This window comes from Ambystoma mexicanum, chromosome 6p (assembly GCF_040938575.1).
Source record: "Ambystoma mexicanum isolate Mex_15411 chromosome 6p, UKY_AmexF1_1, whole genome shotgun sequence".
In the NCBI taxonomy this organism is placed as follows: domain Eukaryota; kingdom Metazoa; phylum Chordata; class Amphibia; order Caudata; family Ambystomatidae; genus Ambystoma; species Ambystoma mexicanum.
The window spans coordinates 1,001,559,871-1,001,577,786 of record NC_090935.1 but is presented as its reverse complement, the minus strand read 5'-3'; the positions used below and the strand labels follow the sequence as shown (position 1 = coordinate 1,001,577,786).

Below are 17,916 nucleotides of genomic sequence, written 5' to 3'. Positions count from 1 at the left end.
CCACTCAATCAAGGATATCCCGAGCCAACCAATTGCTAGGGACAACCATGAGTTGTGTTTTATGCCTCTGGCACACAGATTGATCCCCCCACCTTCTTCAGTGCCTAAAAACACCTGCTACTGACCCTCGCCATTACAATTCACACAGCTGCGCCTGTCAAATTCGCTACTTTCTCCACCCTATACAACCTCCCTATATCTACTGGTATCTTCCCTGCTTGACATACAACAGCCAAAGTCTTCTTCAGAAGAAATCCAGTTGCCAACACCTGTAACCTTTAATTCTCCAGACCTGCCTCTCTTACCTCACCACTCTAAAGTGCTCATGGGGGGGTGTCTTCAACCATACTGTTAACTATCTTGAGGCTCCCTGACTCAGTGATCCACCCTATTATATGCTTTCCAGTCAAAACACTCCACTGAGAATCCTCTCGCCCATGTCTCCACTTCATAACCAATGCCCATCACTCTCACGTCTCCTTTATCCTCATTCTTCTTGACTTGTATGCAGCCTTTGGCATTGTGGACCACACCTCCTTCAAGCTTTGTCCCTCCTCAGTTTTAAAGGTGTTGACTGTGTGTCCTCCTTTCTCTTTGGCCACTACTTCTCCATATCATGAAACTCCAACAATCCCTCGCGTTCACCCCTCTCTATGGGAGTTCCCAAATGGCCAGTACTGGGCACACTCCTCTCCACACTTGACACATCCTCTCCCAGAAAACTAATTTCCTCCTTTGCCTTTAACTATCACCTCTTTGATGATGATACCCAAATCTTTGTCTCCTTCCACTCCTTCACTCTTGCAGTGAAGGAGTGTTTATCCGGATGCCTTCTGTCACTGGATGACACTACGCTGCCTCCTGCTCATCTCCTCTATGACAGAAGCTATATTTCTCCTATTTGTTGTTTGCTTGGTCGGCACTTATACAGGAATTAAATACTGTTTCAAAGCACCAACAGGGCAACAGGGAGGGGACAAGGGGATTTCACACAATTAAAATACATTAAAAAAAGAAAAAACATTAAAAAAATTAAATACACTGTGGGGGGGGGGCGAACCTACTAATCCTTTTGAGTGTTCAGAACGTGCAAGTGCAGGAGGGAGGGGAATGGGATAGGTGCTGGGGTGCTCATGGGTGAGCAACAGGTGAAGTGCAATGAAGGTAAGTACGAGCCTAAATGGTGGAAGGAGAGCCAGTGTTGAGGATAGACAGGAGATGGGGTGATTTGTGCGGGAGGTCAGGCCCCGAGGATTCATATGAGCCCTGAACACCAAACAAGCGACTGTGAGATTAGCAAAGGAGGGAGGGCGGGAAGGAGGAGGTGAGGAAAGTCTTGAGGAGGGAGAGGGAGGTTGTTCCTAGTCTCCAATGACAACCAAACTCCCCCCTTTTCTCATCTCAATCCCCCCTCATCCCTTCACCCATAGCTTGCAACCTTGGAATTGTCTTTGAGGGTGGCCTGAAACTCTTCCACTGCCGTCAGACTCACCCTCTTAAACAATAGGAAAATCTGCCCACACCACACGTGCCACTCAATGAAAATACCAATCTCTACTCAAGTAATCAGCAAACCAGACTACTATGTAAGCATTCGTATTGTCTTCCCCTCTGCTACTATTCTGCCCTCAACAAAGTTCTCAATTTTGCAACCCACCCCCGTTTCAACAGTCCTATATCCTCCCCCCACCTTTTCACATCTCCAAGGTGCAAAACCACGGACTTTAAATTCCTGCTGCTCATCTTTAAATCCAGTATAGTCCTTCCCCTCACTTTATCGCTTATGGCCTCTCACTTTACTCTCCCCCTCGGTCGCTCCAATTCTCATTTCCCTGCAGCCTATCACTCCACCACCGGTCCTGTGCTTCCCCCTAATTTTGCTCCTTATGCCAAATTGCCCCACTCCACTGGAACGCTCCGATCCCTGCCTTTAAAGCCATTTCAATAGTACGACTCTTCAAATCAAGGCTTAAGCTCCATCTAGTATCCTTAGAAAGAGGTCCCCCATACTACGCTTAGAAGAGGTATCCCATTACCCACACACACCAGCCTATACAAACTTACCAACCCACCCTTCTGCTTTTGGACCTCGAGACTATTCTATGCAAATGTGTAAGTAAGTAAACTACCAGGTTTTAAATGACACCCCCTGTTATTCAATAAATCAAAATTCAAAATGCTAATTTATATTTGAGAAGCAGGGGAGTTTTTTGTTATTTATTTTACTTAACTATCAGCTTTAGCAAACACAATGACATGCCAGGTAACTGCTTATTAAGGAAGGAAGAACCAGGTTAGTATTCCTGTTATTAATTCTCACACCAAAGCATGAAAATACCATTATTTTAAAGAGTTAACATGTAAATAATAGATAACTTACCATCCATCCAGGAGGGCATGCGCATTCACCAGTGACGTGGTGGCACACACCACCATTCTGGCATGGGCATCTTTCCTCGCACTGTGACCCATGTTTGCCAGGCGGGCAGAGATCCTCACAACTAAATAAGAAAAACATGTGAAAGGAGAGAGTGTTAGATCTGCTACACAGGCGCCTTTCAGGATATTCGTGTCAGTGGTAAGATAAGGTTGTTCGAACGCAAATTATCCATAACCCTCCGTGGTACGCTGATACTAACAAGGGCATTGCCACTTCCAAATTATTTTAGTAAATAGTTGAAAATTCAAATTCTGAAATTATAATTATGATTAAAAAACGTACAGAACATTTTTGTGAAAAAAATATACAGTGCAAAATTATACAATCTCCTCCGTTCCTGACCTCCAGGAAAAGAAAGCAACAAGTCCTAAAGCTCCACTGTGGCCCAGCTCTGGAACTCACTCCTGAAAAGTGTCTTTGCAAGGAACTCTCAGCTTTAGGTTGTTGGCTCCCTCACTCGTCGCCTGGACCCTTCTCTTTATTTATTTATTTATACATTTATAATGCGCCGGAGCCCGCAGGCATCATAGCGCAGAAACAGAAAGGAAAATGACAGAGCAGATAAGGCAAAAGAAACCACAACGGGAAAGGGAAGCAATGGCACATTATAAAAAAAAGGAGGGTTTTCAATTTTTTTCTAACGCTCAATACATTTTCATCCAATCGCAATTGTTTAGGGAGATCATTCCACCTTTTCGTAGCGTGGACAGCAAAAGCCCTCCCCAAGCCTCTTGCTCTTTTACCCCTAGGGACCAGCAGGTATGCCCCACTACTCGACCTTGTGCTACTCCCTGAGGAGTATGCGACTTTACCTGCTTTCAGGTATCTTGGTGCATTACCATAAAGGAATTTATGGATCAAGGTCAGCACTTTAAACTGAATGCGTGCCTTCACAGGTAGCCAGTGAAGACACCTTCTTTTAAAAAAAAAAAATTATGATAATGTGTCCTTTATCTTAGACTGGCGTTAGTAAGATGCACAAGGAAAGGTAGAACTGGGTCCTTATTAGCAAGAATGACTTGTTTCCAGCTGTGCCCATGGGTGTCCCCGTCCTTCCTACTCATGGCCTCAAATGCCATTGGTGGTACACCACCTTGTACTCTCTGGTTCAGATATTGGTTCCTGAGTCCCTCTTGCCTATGTTGGGGCCTTGTTATGCCCTGGCAATTAACTGTTTTGTCTTAAGAGCAGTTCTTAGTTGTTGTTGTTGTTTCATTGTTACCTGTGTGTACCTTGTAAGTGTGCCCGCTCCCATCCTTTGCACTTTCCAGAGCTGAATTCTAGAAAGCTGTAAAGATGAGTTATTTCCCTCTGCCCGCTTTCCACTTGTGGTGCCACAAAATTACTGCGTTCAAAGAGGCCACCTTAAAAATCACCTATAAATAAATAAATATTGGGGTGCCCGATTGAGGCTGGCTTGCTAACTAGTACTTACTCATTAGCTACAGTAGCAGATGCCAAAATCATAGCAAAAGCAGATCATACGCATTGAATGTTTCCCGCAGTCCCGCTGGACCTTTAGAGCTGAGCCTGAGCTGTGCCCACCTAAGCCCTTCATTCATTCACGCTTCATGCACTCGAAAATTCATAGGTGGGGAACAGCCTTGACTGTATTTACACGTTCAGATTGTTCTTCCAGGGTTCACACCCTCTCTGTCACTCACGGGGTCTTGCAATCATGGTTAGACCACTTGTAAGTGGGAGGAATACTTTTTGAAGTGCTATATGAAAACATGATATTATTAATATTACTTCCAGGGTGCCTGTAATATTGGGGCCTGTAGATGTAAACCTGCTCCACCCCTAGTGGAAAGATGAGTAAGTCTAGTAGAGGGCTTTGCGGCAAAGCAAATACAACCAAGGGAAACAGAGGGCCAATCTCTATTTTCAGATGGTTATAGTTGGGTAATGTTACTTGCATTCCTGCTACCGAAGGAGAATTAGGCCCAGGGGGCACCTCCTGGCTCTGTGGGTGATAGAAGATGTAACATTCCCCTCCCCCTTCAGTTAATTGCTCTTTCCACTGATTTATTGAATGATTCATGATGTAATTTTTGCTCCCATTGTTATTGGTTGTTGTAATCTTGTATTTTGTTGTTCCATTGTACAGCGCCTTGGTGTAAAGCGCTCTATAAATAAATAAATCAATCAATCAATCAAACATAGGGATTAAAGGACAAAGGGAGCAGTTACATGTCACACTGGAAGGAAATCCCAAACCTTGAATTTATTATCACTAGAAATTCACCACTGACTACACCTTCATTGGACAGTCTGCCCACCATCCAAGAACATCAATCCCAAATGTTGACAGAGTGCTGCAGACAAGAGACACCAACACGCTGGACTTAGCAACAACACACATTCACAGTAAGGTCACCAGAGCCACAACCCAAGCAAAGTGCTGGCTGAATTCCCAGACTCTCATCGTGGTACAGCAAATTGATGGGCACTCCTCTGTCGTCTCAACACACTCCATTCAGTGGCAGAGGCATAAATAGTCCATCATGGACGGGGGAGTCCACCCTGTAGGGGAGTGGGGTAGGGTGCATTCGCCACTGATACCCATCAAAAAAAGGGTTATTTTCAAAGCATTGTGCATCGCCCATCGTTCAATCCACAGAGGGGGCCCTTCATCCTTCAGAAGTAAGTTTGAACACTACGCACCTTGCAGAACACTTAGGTCCAGCAATACTGCACTAGTACTAGTCCTCAATGTCAACAAGAAACAGCAAGCAGAATCCCCTTATTCAGTTCTGGGCAAAGAAATGTGGAACACCCTGTCCAAACCTCTCTGCCCGGAGTTGAACCACCTGACTTTCAGGAAACAGCTCAAGACTTGGCTTTTCAACCAGCCACTTTGAAAGATATGTAAAATGATAGAAAACTACTACAAGCTGTGCACCAGAAACCTGGGCTAATATACAACGAGCAATTTTCAAAACCTTTGGCATTACCATCTGGGAATACAATTTGACTCCTGGAACCACTACTGTGAGACATTGGTCTGCACCTTAATCTCAGTGAGATCTACCACCAAGAGCCAGGAAGTGACAACACCCTCACCTTCCCACTCCATCCCCCCATCCCTCAACTAACTCCTCACTAATACAATCTAGCATACTTACTCCTAGCCCTGCAGATAAGGGGTGTTTCAGCCACTTGTACTCCCTAAAAATAGGCAAACACTCCCCAAAAATAAAATGATGGAGTACAAATACTCCCAATAAAAAACTACGAAACAAACACATATGACCTTGTGCAGCTGCTTTCATCCACACAGCTCCTTGGATATGTTTGGACCAGTAGTGTATGTAGTTCCAGAGAAAAAACACTATCATTACTCCTTGATACATGGATGTAAACATGTATCTTTTAATGTCCATGAATAACCAGGTACAAAGAAATGATTATTACAAAACATTTTGTTTTCCAGTTAAATCATATTTTACTCGCTTGTAAAAAAAAATACTCCCATTGGGAATTGTAATTACTTTTTAACTCTCTAAAAAATAATTTTACTGGCAACTTTAAAACAAATTGGGAGTAAAATACTCAACGAAAATCTTATCTGGAGCACTGTTTACACCTCCCACACTCCTTCAGATGACCTCTTAGGTCTAGTGTACTTAACAGAAACAGACCCTACCATTCTCTTAACAACAACCATCATTTCCATATTGGCACACAGGTAACTGGTGCTTCCGACCCACATCCATCAACAACAAAGGTTTCTGCATCTCCCTTACCGCTATCCCACTAGCACCCTATCCTCATTTCTTAGACAGCCTTGCGCAGCGACTTCAACATTATTGGGAGAAGGGTGCTATATAAAACTACTTTACATTACATGACGTAGTAAACATTAATTCATTTTTATATTTGTTTTATTTAGTGCCACTTCCAATGCATTTTTGGGAAGCCTTTTCCTACAATTTATATAACAGTATTCTGCCAGTCAAGACGACATTTGAATGCTGGCTGCACGCTATAATTGCAGTAATGTAACTGCAGGCAGCCACATCCATTTTGGATACTCCAATATACGACAACATTCCTATGTAAGAATGCATTAACTATGGTTTTAACTACAAGTAATGTTTCTGTAAAAAGAAATGGCCATCCTGGCTTTGCTAATATATGCCAGTATTGCCACATAAAAACCGACTGATGTGGCTTTGCCAATAATGCCACTGCAAGTAATTGCACTATAAGAAAACATGCCAATGCTGGCTGTGCCATTATATCACACATGAGAACCTATGCATTTTGGCTCTGCCCGTAATGTCCTAATGCCACTCTGGCTCCAAAGATTCCCTGTTGATGCCTTGTTCTTTTCCCTTCCTCCCAGTTATTGGCCCTACTCCCTCTAGCCCTACACACACATTTCATTCAAACACATCTGCGCACACATACACACTGCAGGTATTCACATACACACACATTAATATGCTCAACCTCACAGACACTCGCAAACCCTTGCATGCATGTACACATGCTTGAAAATACAAACATACGCTTACTTATATGTACATACCCCCACGTGCCTGCTCATCACCACATTACCTACAAACTGCCTCTACCAACACTCTGTTATGATGGTTCGCCCTAGGCCTCAGCAAGATCTGCATTTCTCAGCAGCGTTCATTCTCATTAGCATGGGGTGGGGACATGGACACATTTGGCCAGAGGGATAGGGGTAAATGGCGATGAGCAATGCAGTTTTGTTAATGCCCCGGGGACAAATGGGGAACCATTGGTGGAGGAGCAAAGAGGATGAATGGCCATGGTGGGAGAGCGATAGACAGGAAATAAATGGAGCTCAGCACAAAGAGACAGGTGAGGCTGAGCACCAGGTAAAAGAAGGACCACTGCATAGCCTGGGCAGGACAGGAAAGGGCATGATTTCTAGCAGAACTTGTGAGTGGCACAACTACTGCAAGGCATGCACTCATTGGCTTAAATGACAGAAAGCCACAAAAAATAACAGTGTGCTTTTTCCAATACATGCCCCTAGTGTTACCATTTACCATGCCAACTAGATATCCTTCTCAACACCCCTTCTTCTCTTATCTCTTTTATGTTAGCAATGTTTGGCCACGTAGGTGTTGCTAGCACAAGTGACCGACCCCAAACCAAAAATGAGTGGAGTTCCCATAATAAGGGAGAAGTACAACTGGCAGTGTGAAGCATTCATCATGGCTAAGACAGTCGCATATTCAATTTGATTTCTCTTTTTGATGAAGAGGAAATGGAGAGCTGGCTGTTTCTGGAAGCTCTTAGTCTGTCCATGACTCCTTACCTTTTTTCTTGCTAAATCTTTATATTTTTGCTTTACTTGAAGTGCATTATTCCAATGAAACAACCCCGACTGACCACTCCATCTGCATGCAATATGGGGTGCCAAAGAAGCACATACAGAGTCCAGCTGCTTCTCTACTAACTGCTGGACATAAAACCTGGAAAACCTAGCTATGCAATACCATCATCAACAACTAAAAAACGTGTTTCTATTGAACATGTCCATTTTAAAATCATTATGCAAGCTCTGCTCTCCTCTAACCCTCTTCCCTCACCAACCACCAGCTCTGCATGCACATTACTCATCCATAACTACATCCTTTGACCAAACCTTTAAACCAGTGCAATACTCCACACCCCAAACTTCATTTCTACTGTGCTTTGGAATTTTGTCCTCTCCCGAATCTTGAACACTTTGAACATTCTGAAGGTGAATCAGCTGGTTATGTGCCCCTCTCTTACCAAGATTGAAAAGGCTTCCTAGTCCCAAAGCTATACACAGAGTGCTCCTTGACGATTTATATACTTCTGGGCTCATTGGCTGTGGACTATCATCTTGGAAGACAGAATGAATGTAAAATGTTGGAATGTCAAATTGTCCACCATTTCCCAAGACCATTACAACAACGCATACAAAATGTATAATATGGAAGGAAGGCTGATTGCCAACCCGCCAATCATTGTATATCATGCACAACAGGCGCTACTCACAAGGCTCCGGTGTATCCAGGGGGGCACTTGCATTCCCCGGTGACATGGTCGCAGGTAGCCCCATTTTGGCACTGGCACTTCTGGTGGCAATCGTTGCCGTAGGTGCCCTGGTCGCAGCGTTCCTCACACCGCCAGCCCTTGAACCCCGAGGTACAGTGGCAGGCCCCGGTGATGGGGTTGCAGCGGGCACGGTTTTTACACTGACAGCGGCTGCTACAGTGAGGTCCCCAATGATCCACGTCACATGCTGCGGATTTTCAAAGAAAACACTTCAGAAATGTACAGGCAAAGGCAGGGCGTTCCTCTGACAACTTTATCTTTATAACCGACATCGAGTTTTTTAGAGTATTATCTCCCCCATTCCAGGGGTCAAGGTAACACTTCGTTTAAAAACAGTTAAAAGACAAATTCTACAATATTTACCAAATTAGGTAGAACAATATATCTCACACAGTCAGCTGCATCTCAGCAGAAATGGAAAGAGCTGACGGACTGCGTGTGGAAAATGAACTGGCATCTGGAAAACATTGCATGTTTCTCAAAGACTTCAGAGCACAAGTATATGGACTGGCTTAACATGCCCTGGAATGAAGACTACACTAATGCAGGACCTACTACCCAGGGACCCTGTGAAAGACGGGAGTGGATTAGCTATGGTCATCGAGCCGGACGTGCCCTGGAAATGGGGGGGAAGGATCTCATTTGATACGAGGCCTGCTCTCCTCCCATGATTACCCAGCAGCAGGCGGAGCCCCTGCGTCACCGACTCCTGCATACGCGTCCATGGGATTTAGCTTTTAGCTTAGTATAGTTTTAGTTTAAAAAATAATAAGTATGCCAATTATTCGTAATTGCAGAGAGTGGCCTGCTGCATTCATGGGCAAAGGGCATTTGAGAGGGGGCTCGAGTGACGTAGACTTAAAAACATGTCCCAGGAGAACCATCACTGTAAAAGTGCCAACATTTCCAGTATGAATGGGGTTCCCCCATCTGCCAGCATTCTAGGCCTGAACACCGCCAGCTGTCTAAGAAAGAAGACACAGACCCAGGATATTAATTTTTAGTTTAGGACTTCTTACTTCAAGCGGCTAAAGCTCTGCGCTTTATGCACCTTTTTATTCCCCCCTCTAAAATATTAGCTAAACTATAGCCTACCAAAGATAGCATGCACTTTTAAAGTATATATTTATTTTGCAGAAACATGAATCAGTATTGATGCGAACAGTAGCAGCCCGGGCGCGCTAAGATTCTTTGTGTGATCCAGGGATGAATATCGGGTTCTAAACCATCAATCAGCCCCACACCTGAGGTACACCAGAGGGGAGGCAAACAGATTGGAAACGCAAGCAAATTATAAACCTCCTTGTCCAATTTTGGTAACGTGGACGGAACGAGAGGCTTATCTCTGCAAGGTCGTGGATCATTGGTTAGTTGCAAAACAGTGAAAATACAATTATTATCCAATGATAAAAGGGACTGTCCAGTCAAGGTTGTATACAAGTATCTACTTCATTTTTATCACAACAGATAGTTCTAGCACACTACAAAATGCCTTTGAATGATGCTGTAATAGCAAAAGCAGGCAGTAATAATACAAGAAATACGATAATGCAGACAACCTCTGATGTGCTCTTTCTCTTTCCTTTCTTCCTTTTCTTTTTCTTTTCTCCCGTTCATGCACTTCTATTCTTTCTTTTATATAGGATATTTAGTGGTAGTTTATGATGAACTGATTAATATGTTTTGACTTTGATTGACTATGAGCGTGATTTAAAGATCAATGCCATATTTTGTTGTTATTTGCTGTTGTGAAAATAAAAAATTTTGAACGGGAAAATGCAGACAACATCTGACATGCTAACTGTGAAAATTAAAACAGCTGAAGTTTGCAAAGTGATAGTGTTGTGACCCAACTACGTGCTTTCTAATGCGTGTGTAGTGTAATGTTGTGGGTCGTGTGCATGAGCAGTGCAGAGGTGGGGGTCGTGCTAGCAATCTGCGCTGAGCATCCGTTTTGTTTGTGGACGGGCAACTGGCTGCTCACTGATCCATCTCCTGCAGCCTACTTTCCTAGAGTGGAGTAAAGAGGCCAAGATAGCGCCCTGGGCCATGATTGACACCACACCCAGCACTGATCACTGCCCAAACACAGTGAATTAAGTCTCTTTAGGGCTTGTCCCGTTCATATTCCCAGAAAGCTCCCGTGCCCTGGATAGCGACCATATTGCATTTTGGCCTATATTTTTCACAAGGTCTGCTGGAGATCCATTACTGACACTTTGGTAGAGTGCTGCGGGCCGGCGACCGAGAGCGAAGACGGGCCAGAGAACACGATTTAGGAAGCTTTGCAAGCCGCATCGAGACGACTGGAGCAAGAGCAAGCTAGCGCAGGCAACTCTTGCTCAATTCGGCGAATATAGAAAGGAACCAGGTGTTTGGAGATAGTTACCTCAAGAACCCTTCTCAGAAACTCCAAGAGAACAATGTCAGTCAAGGTGGAGCTCCAGGAAGAAGATGAGAGTATCGAGATGAGGCGAGGACACTTTCCCGACATATTTAGGAAACGGCTGCAAACATGGCTACTACGTTGGGAGGATTTAGAACCATTTTGGTCTCCAGCATGGAAAGATGGCATCACTCCCGATGAGCCGGAAGAATGCACCCCATTTTATCTTGTTTTTCTGGGCACTTGATTTACTTTCAGAGTAAGACCCTGCCGTAGTGATGGGATAAATGCAAGGGTCCTATAAATATTTTCTATCAAGCTCTGAGCATCTCGCTCATTGTAATTTATCGTGTTCTTGACTTCAAAACCCACCCGAAGATGCTTTGGAGCGTGCATCTGGGGGAGGAGGCCTCTTCGCAAAGTGAAAACGCCTAAGTCAATTTAGGACTGGGAAATGGCATCTCTGCCTGGTCTAAGGGTTGAGAGTTATGTGTCGCAAGGCCAATGAAAAGGACACGCATGTCTTTACGTTTCCAAGTAGTGCTGTGCTGAGGGATAATTCTGGAGATGTGAGGCCCATATGATGTGGGAAGCAGTGGCAAATTAAAGTTGGCTCCCAAGAAAACAACATTGGGCCAAGCCTGCAGAGACATTCATTTCTCGAGGCGCAAATAGCTTCTTATACCTGTGGCAAGCAATACATGTTTGTTGGATGATCGCAGAGAAAAGCAAGGAACACAAGCAACACCTTTTATTAACAATGACAAAAAAAACTCTACATCTGTAAACTGTTGCAGGTTTGCACCAGTGCCACATCAGTAGACTCTCCAAATGTTATGTTATTTTATGTGTCATTTGTATGGCCTCGAAGCGCTGTGAGAATGAACGCGCTTTGGAAGACTGAAGTTTGGGTTGTGAAGTAGTGAGTGGTAAAATGCGCGTGTGCATTTATAGCAAGATCGAAGAAAGGTGGGCCATGGCTAGGTCCCAGACAGCAGCCCATATTATGAGGAGTGAGATGAGTGCTCTGTCAATTGTCCAGAGAGTTGAGTTATGTGAACATCTGCACCGAATTTTGCGTGGAACTCTGCTGTATTCCATGGGTGGAGGAGCTTGCGCCAGGGTGATGTATGTTTAGTGTAAGGAGTAGCAAAATAGTGTGCATGTCAAATCTGTGAGGCTATGGATAATGCCGTCATCCCAGTGTGGTAAAATACCAACAGTGGCAAGACTGAAACAGCAATCTAAAATGGGGAACCTAGGCCCACAAAATTCAAGTGTGGCAAATACAAACAGTGGTGAGACTGAATCAGAGCTATAGCACTACTCACAACGGGAAAGCCTGCCACCTGGATCCTTATGGGAGAATTGTGGCAAATTAAGTGGGAAGACTCCCACCGTGGAGCTTAGGGAAGAGAAACAAGTATGGCAGTGAGAGACAGTAGCAAAATACAATTGGGCGGCACGATGGGAAGACAATGCAATGTGGTGGAACAAAACAACAGGGAGATTCAAAAATGCAAACACAGCCCAGAAGCCCTGTGTGAAGAAAATGCAACCTGTTAAAGCAAAACAACAAATGTGTTCCAAATAAACCTGCAAAGGGACCAGCTATCAGCTCTGTGCATTTCCCAGATATATTCCTACTAGCTAGATAATGAAAACTAGACACAGACGTGTTGACATGCTTAAATACATATATTTACAAAATTTAAAAGAAATGCAAGTAGAAAATCAAGGAATCGTACCAAAATGTCGCCACAATTGTGGCGACATTACTAAAATTGCAGCTGAGCGCGGTACAAAAATCCCGACCCCCATTACTTCGCCCAAGCAGAGCATGGGTGGCGGGGGTGTCCCCCACCCTCCATGGACGCAGTAACAGGAGTCAGGGATTACGGGGGTGTCCCCGTTTAACATTATGGTAAGCGGGGGACAAGATTAAAAACAAGAACCCTGCGGCGTCAGCACCAATCCATGTAAGTGGGAGGAACTGACACTGCAGGGGTACAAGGATGTCTGCAGCACACACAGAAGTGCGCTGCAATAAAGGTAACGTGGGGGGTGTGGTTTTGAGGATTGCGGGCCAGGGCAGGTGGGCAAAAGTGATGTATCTGATTGCTGCGCATTCTGTAATTGTAGTCGACATTTTCGTTGGCGTAATTACGGGCGACCCAATGATCACATAGATTCGAAAATCATTTAAGCATGGTCAAAAGCCAACACTGTCTTGTAAATGTAGCCCAACACTCACACTTGGAGACAAAACTGAAAGAGCCGCTGAATTAAAATAATGGTTAGCGAGACAGTACTCATGAAAGTGGTAATATACTCAGTGCTACAAATGAAGAAGTCTCATCACTGTCCCAAACCCATCACCACTTCCCAACTGATGGCGCGTGTCTAGCTCTGGCTGCCATTGCGCTTAAGGGACATTCTGAAGCATTCATCCTGTATTTCGGTGTTCACTGCTCTGTTTGTCCCCTTGCCTTTGTAATTTACTTCCAGACACTGCACTATCTAACAAGATGCACCGTTTTGCGTTTTTACAACAAGTGGTTTGTGCACTGGCCGTCCACAAACTTTTCATAAACACACTAATCCCCGACACAAGACCGCCGAGACTTGCCTAAGGCAGTGAGTGGAATATAATCGCTTGGGGAAATCTGCTGGATGCCGCCCCTGGTAGCGCAGTTGTTCCTGTTTTGCGAATGGACATGTTGCTTTGCTGAAGGAGCAAGTGTGGACTTTGGAAAGTCCCCGGAACTTGCGTTATTCACACCTTGGTTCGGGCTCTCATTTCAGGATATTTCGCCCACGCTCCCATGGCATGTTCTGTCCACGTTATGTCCGTCACCAGCTCGGCATGTGTAACAGGCCCTGCGCAGGGGTTTCAAATGACCTCCTGATGGCAAGATTGTGTCAGGTGCCTCAAATTACGTAACAACTGCTATGGTTTATAGCTCCTGGTGCAAAGACGTTTTTGTTGTAATAACCACTAAGAGTGGGGTATTTCATCTGCTCTCCACAGTCTATAATAAGCCCCATTAAGAGGCAGCTTAGCATAGCATTGAGCTGTGCAGTCTAGTCTCGACACCCACGGAGTATACACATAACCCAAGGGCCATTCCACCCAGCAGTCAAGTCTACAGCAAGCTCGGCCAATTCTCCAAGCCATTGGAAAGTGACCAGAAGACCTTCCCACCCATCTCTCAAGGCTTTACGCTCTCTTCCTACATGCTTCCATTTTCAGTCATTGGAAGCGGTCAAGCTATTCTTCCTGCATTGATTAATCAACTAGAGCACAAGCCTTTCAGTGATTATTCTAAACTACAGTCCAATTTTTTGGTGACGGGATTTGCCTCTCCATTGCGAATGTGGACTGTGCATGGCGATGTTGAATATTCCCTTCACTAGCATATACTGTGCCCACACTGAAGGGGTTCAGGTATGGAGTAAAAGATGATGCGCGGTGTTACAGAATAGTTTTGCCAAACATCCACAAGCTGGAGCTCAAAGGATCAATTCTGCAGAACCTTGACTAACATCCATGAGGGAAGAAATAATCACAGCTCAAACAGGTGAAGAGCTTTATCACGTCAGTTCATCCCTCCTGGAAAAGGAAGAGAGGAGAGGACGAGTAACTAAGGTGAAATGTGCACAAAATGGCGACTGCGTCTGCAGATGGCACTGGAAAGATCAGCTAAAAAACACAACCGAGCAGCCTTGGCTATTCAGAACAGGGCTAAGGGCAACTAGCCTCTAGCAGTGCTAGTTATACTGACAAGCGCTCAGAAATTGCCTGCCGTAAGGCTTGTTCCCACAGAAAGCCATGTGGATAATGGTCAAACACATGAACGACAAGCCTTGGCAAAGCCAATAATTTTGACTTTGTTGAAGGGAACATTTTTCAGCCTCACAGGCCTCATCCCAGGTCCCAGGCAGATAGGCCAAGAAGGCGAACTGCACAGTCCAGCCATTTGCATATGTTCACACAACAATACACCCATTAAAAGGAAATGGGGATATTATGGAGGAAAGTGTGCAGAAAAACTCTAACCTCACTGTGAGGCTGCAATAAAAGGAGAGAGCAAAATGTAAACTGTTTGTGGAATGATACAGCTGTCTCCTGCAATGGATTGGGGAGGTGGTGCTGGAGATGAGTTAAGAGCAGAGGCCCCTGTGTCCTAGCCAGTTAGGTGTGTGGCGGCTGTCTGTGGGGGGTTTGTGTCTGTAGTGTAAGGTGGTAGGCAATCAAAGAGAGGAGTCAGTAAGTCAATGGGCAATAGGCCTTACAAGACATAAGAACCCGCAACGCTGCACTCCTGCCACTGGCCTTTTTTGGGCAGGTCCCATTTCACTATCTCACATTGCCACTGTGAATAGCTCTCTCTCTCTCTATCATTAGCTCTCTGTTGGTCTCTCTCTGTCTCTGTCTCAGATAAATACTTTGACTGCCACGCACAACAAAACAAGCATCTACAAGTTGGCTGAAAGGGTAGACATTCATTACCCTGAGTGCCTTGCTAAGGGTTATGGGAGGCAAAAACCTACGTTTCTGAGGACGGGATTTAAGGACCAAGTCGCCCATTTAACCTTTTCGTGGCAGGCTGAGAGACGCCTCAAACCGCACATATGAAGAAATCTGTGAGGTTTGCAGCTGATTGCAAACATATGGGGCATCATTTGCTCTCCCCTATACGACAAATGTGATGCTAGAGTGCATTAGCAAATTTAAAGGCATCCCGATGGCCGACCTCTTCCAAAAAACGTTCAATTAAACCATGAACACATCTTTTAGTGGAATACTAGCTCCAAAGAGCATCACTCAGCATGTAAAAAGATGGTTATAGCACAAGGAAACGTGCCATAATCCCACGTGGCATTTTAACTATATGCAAGGGCTTGCCCTGGGGATTACAGCAATCTGAAAATGAACCAGATCAGTATTTCTCAAGCCATTTACTGTCAGTCCTGCTAACTCAACTCCCAGCCCACATGCAAAGTTTTGATATGTTGCAAGCTGCATCGAAAATAGAGGTAAAATGGTAGGCATTGGAAAGTACTGATAACACCTTCCTCCAGTCCTGCTGCATTAACATTTTTGTAGCCCCTTTGACAGCTGGGGAGCATTGGTGGTACGTGGGGTAATCTCTGTCAGCCACCTTTTCTACCACATTCATCATGGAAGGACCCATCCAATGGCTTTGGAAAATGGCTGTAGGATTGTTTAGTCAAATTAATTGACCCATCCTGGAGACGTTTATAGTGGTTATTGATCACTGGCACATTATGCCCCTATATTTCTTTATGGAATTCATTATTCCATGAAAGTTTGACAGTTGACATTATAACAAGTTTTAGCAATGGTGGAGTTATTAGTGGCGGGACTCTCTTTCTCCTGTGCACCTCCTCTTTTCTTGTTTCTGAATCAGACCAGCAGCCTGGATCCTGGTTTGTCGACGAACCAACTCCGGGATTCCCATTTGTTTAGAAGAGGTGTGGGGATGACAAACTCTGGATCAGTTGGGCGCTGGTAGGGTCTGATGGTCCAATGGTCGCTGTTGAGCGAATTAATCAATTATATGGTCCAGTCAGGTCTTAGTCATTAATTTGGTTGTTTATTCTTGGTTAATTAGCACCAAAGAAAACATCATTGTAGAAATGAATGACCATTTTTGACATGGTAAATCGCTACACAGCCGACGCGCGTTTCAACCTAAGTCTTTTTCAAGGCCAATTGAGTTAGGGGGTGGGCTTCAAGATGCTGTAGGCTGGTCCTCCCAGACAAGGGTGCCAGGGGGGCTAGATAGCCGATCGTTAGCCGGGTCCGGCGAGTTCGTTGCGTGCGAGCGTTCTCGGAAATCCGTGTGCTGGCGCCCTTATCTGGACTTAGGTTGAAACGCACGTCGGCTGTGTAGCGATTTACCATGTCAAAAATGGTCATTCATTTCTACAATGATGTTTTCTTTGGTGCTAATTAACCAAGAATGGACATTATAACAAATAGGTTCATTGGGCCCTACCCACAATGCACTTTTCTCGTCTGCACAAAAGCGGTAACCACCTCTACTGGAAGGGGTGTGTCCTATTGGTTAAGGCATCATTTTCAGAGCCAGGAGACCTGGTTCTATAGATGCTTGCTACTCTTCACCTCTTCTCAGACGCTGGAAAAAATGTTATCCTGTGTTTCTTCCATTTCCTTCAGTGCAAATGGAAGGCGCTATGAACCAGGAATCATTGCATGCAAATTGTTAATGAATTATAAAAGGGAATGTCATGTAATGAAGTTCTGCCTGAGGCCCGGCATGCGTTTCTACAGCAGCTAGCCCAGATCCAGGCTGACGGGGCAGTGGTGTGTAGGTCGGATGTGAGCAGTGTGAGAAACCTAGGGTTGTTTTCCCATGTAGACCCGGAGAATCCTCTATTCAGGTGGCCAGGGGAGGGCCATTGCTTTTGAATCCCAACCCTGGGGGTGGACACGCGAGGGATGATCACCTGGGTAGGGGAGGCCGGGGTTGCCCTCAGGTGAATACCCTAGGAGAGACGCGGTATTCCATCAAGGCAATAGGTGAAGAGATCCCAGAAGCCTTTATGGGTTATATATAGCTGGTAAATGTCAATTCCCATCTCACCCCATCTCCCCCTCCCCAGTTCCAATAAATACTGACACGTGGAGGAGGCAACTAATATCATTAAAGATTACCCTTAAGAATAACATGGGGGAAATAAGAGCAACCTACCCGAGAAAGAACTCAAGTTGTACCACTAATAGAGTCAGGCGGGGGCAGGCATTTAATGGTGACCCCTAACACCTGACACCACGTGACTGGTTTGTTCACTACAAAAGGTGTGGTCTTGCAAAAATGGATGAGCGAGCTGGGGAGGCATACTGGACCAGAGTAGCCACAAAGCTGGGAGCTGCACAAAGAAGGATCCAGAGAAGAGTGGCATGCCGCAGTGCTGGCCTGGTGTTGGAGAGGGGCTGCAGCGTGGCTGGGGAGCCGTGTCTCCTGAG

General features: G+C 45.0%; 1 protein-coding gene across 1 annotated transcript in view; it reads right to left on the bottom strand.

Annotated features, from left to right (window-relative positions):
- Positions 1-17,916, bottom strand: part of MEGF10 (multiple EGF like domains 10) — a 373,462-nt gene that overhangs the window by 180,323 nt on the left and 175,223 nt on the right. Inside the window, exons 6-7 of the mRNA XM_069625609.1 lie at positions 8,453-8,699; positions 2,381-2,501 (exon numbers count right to left, since the gene is read on the bottom strand). Of these exons, the coding sequence (XP_069481710.1) occupies positions 2,381-2,501; positions 8,453-8,699 (368 nt within the window). The remainder of the gene's footprint in view (positions 1-2,380; positions 2,502-8,452; positions 8,700-17,916) is intronic.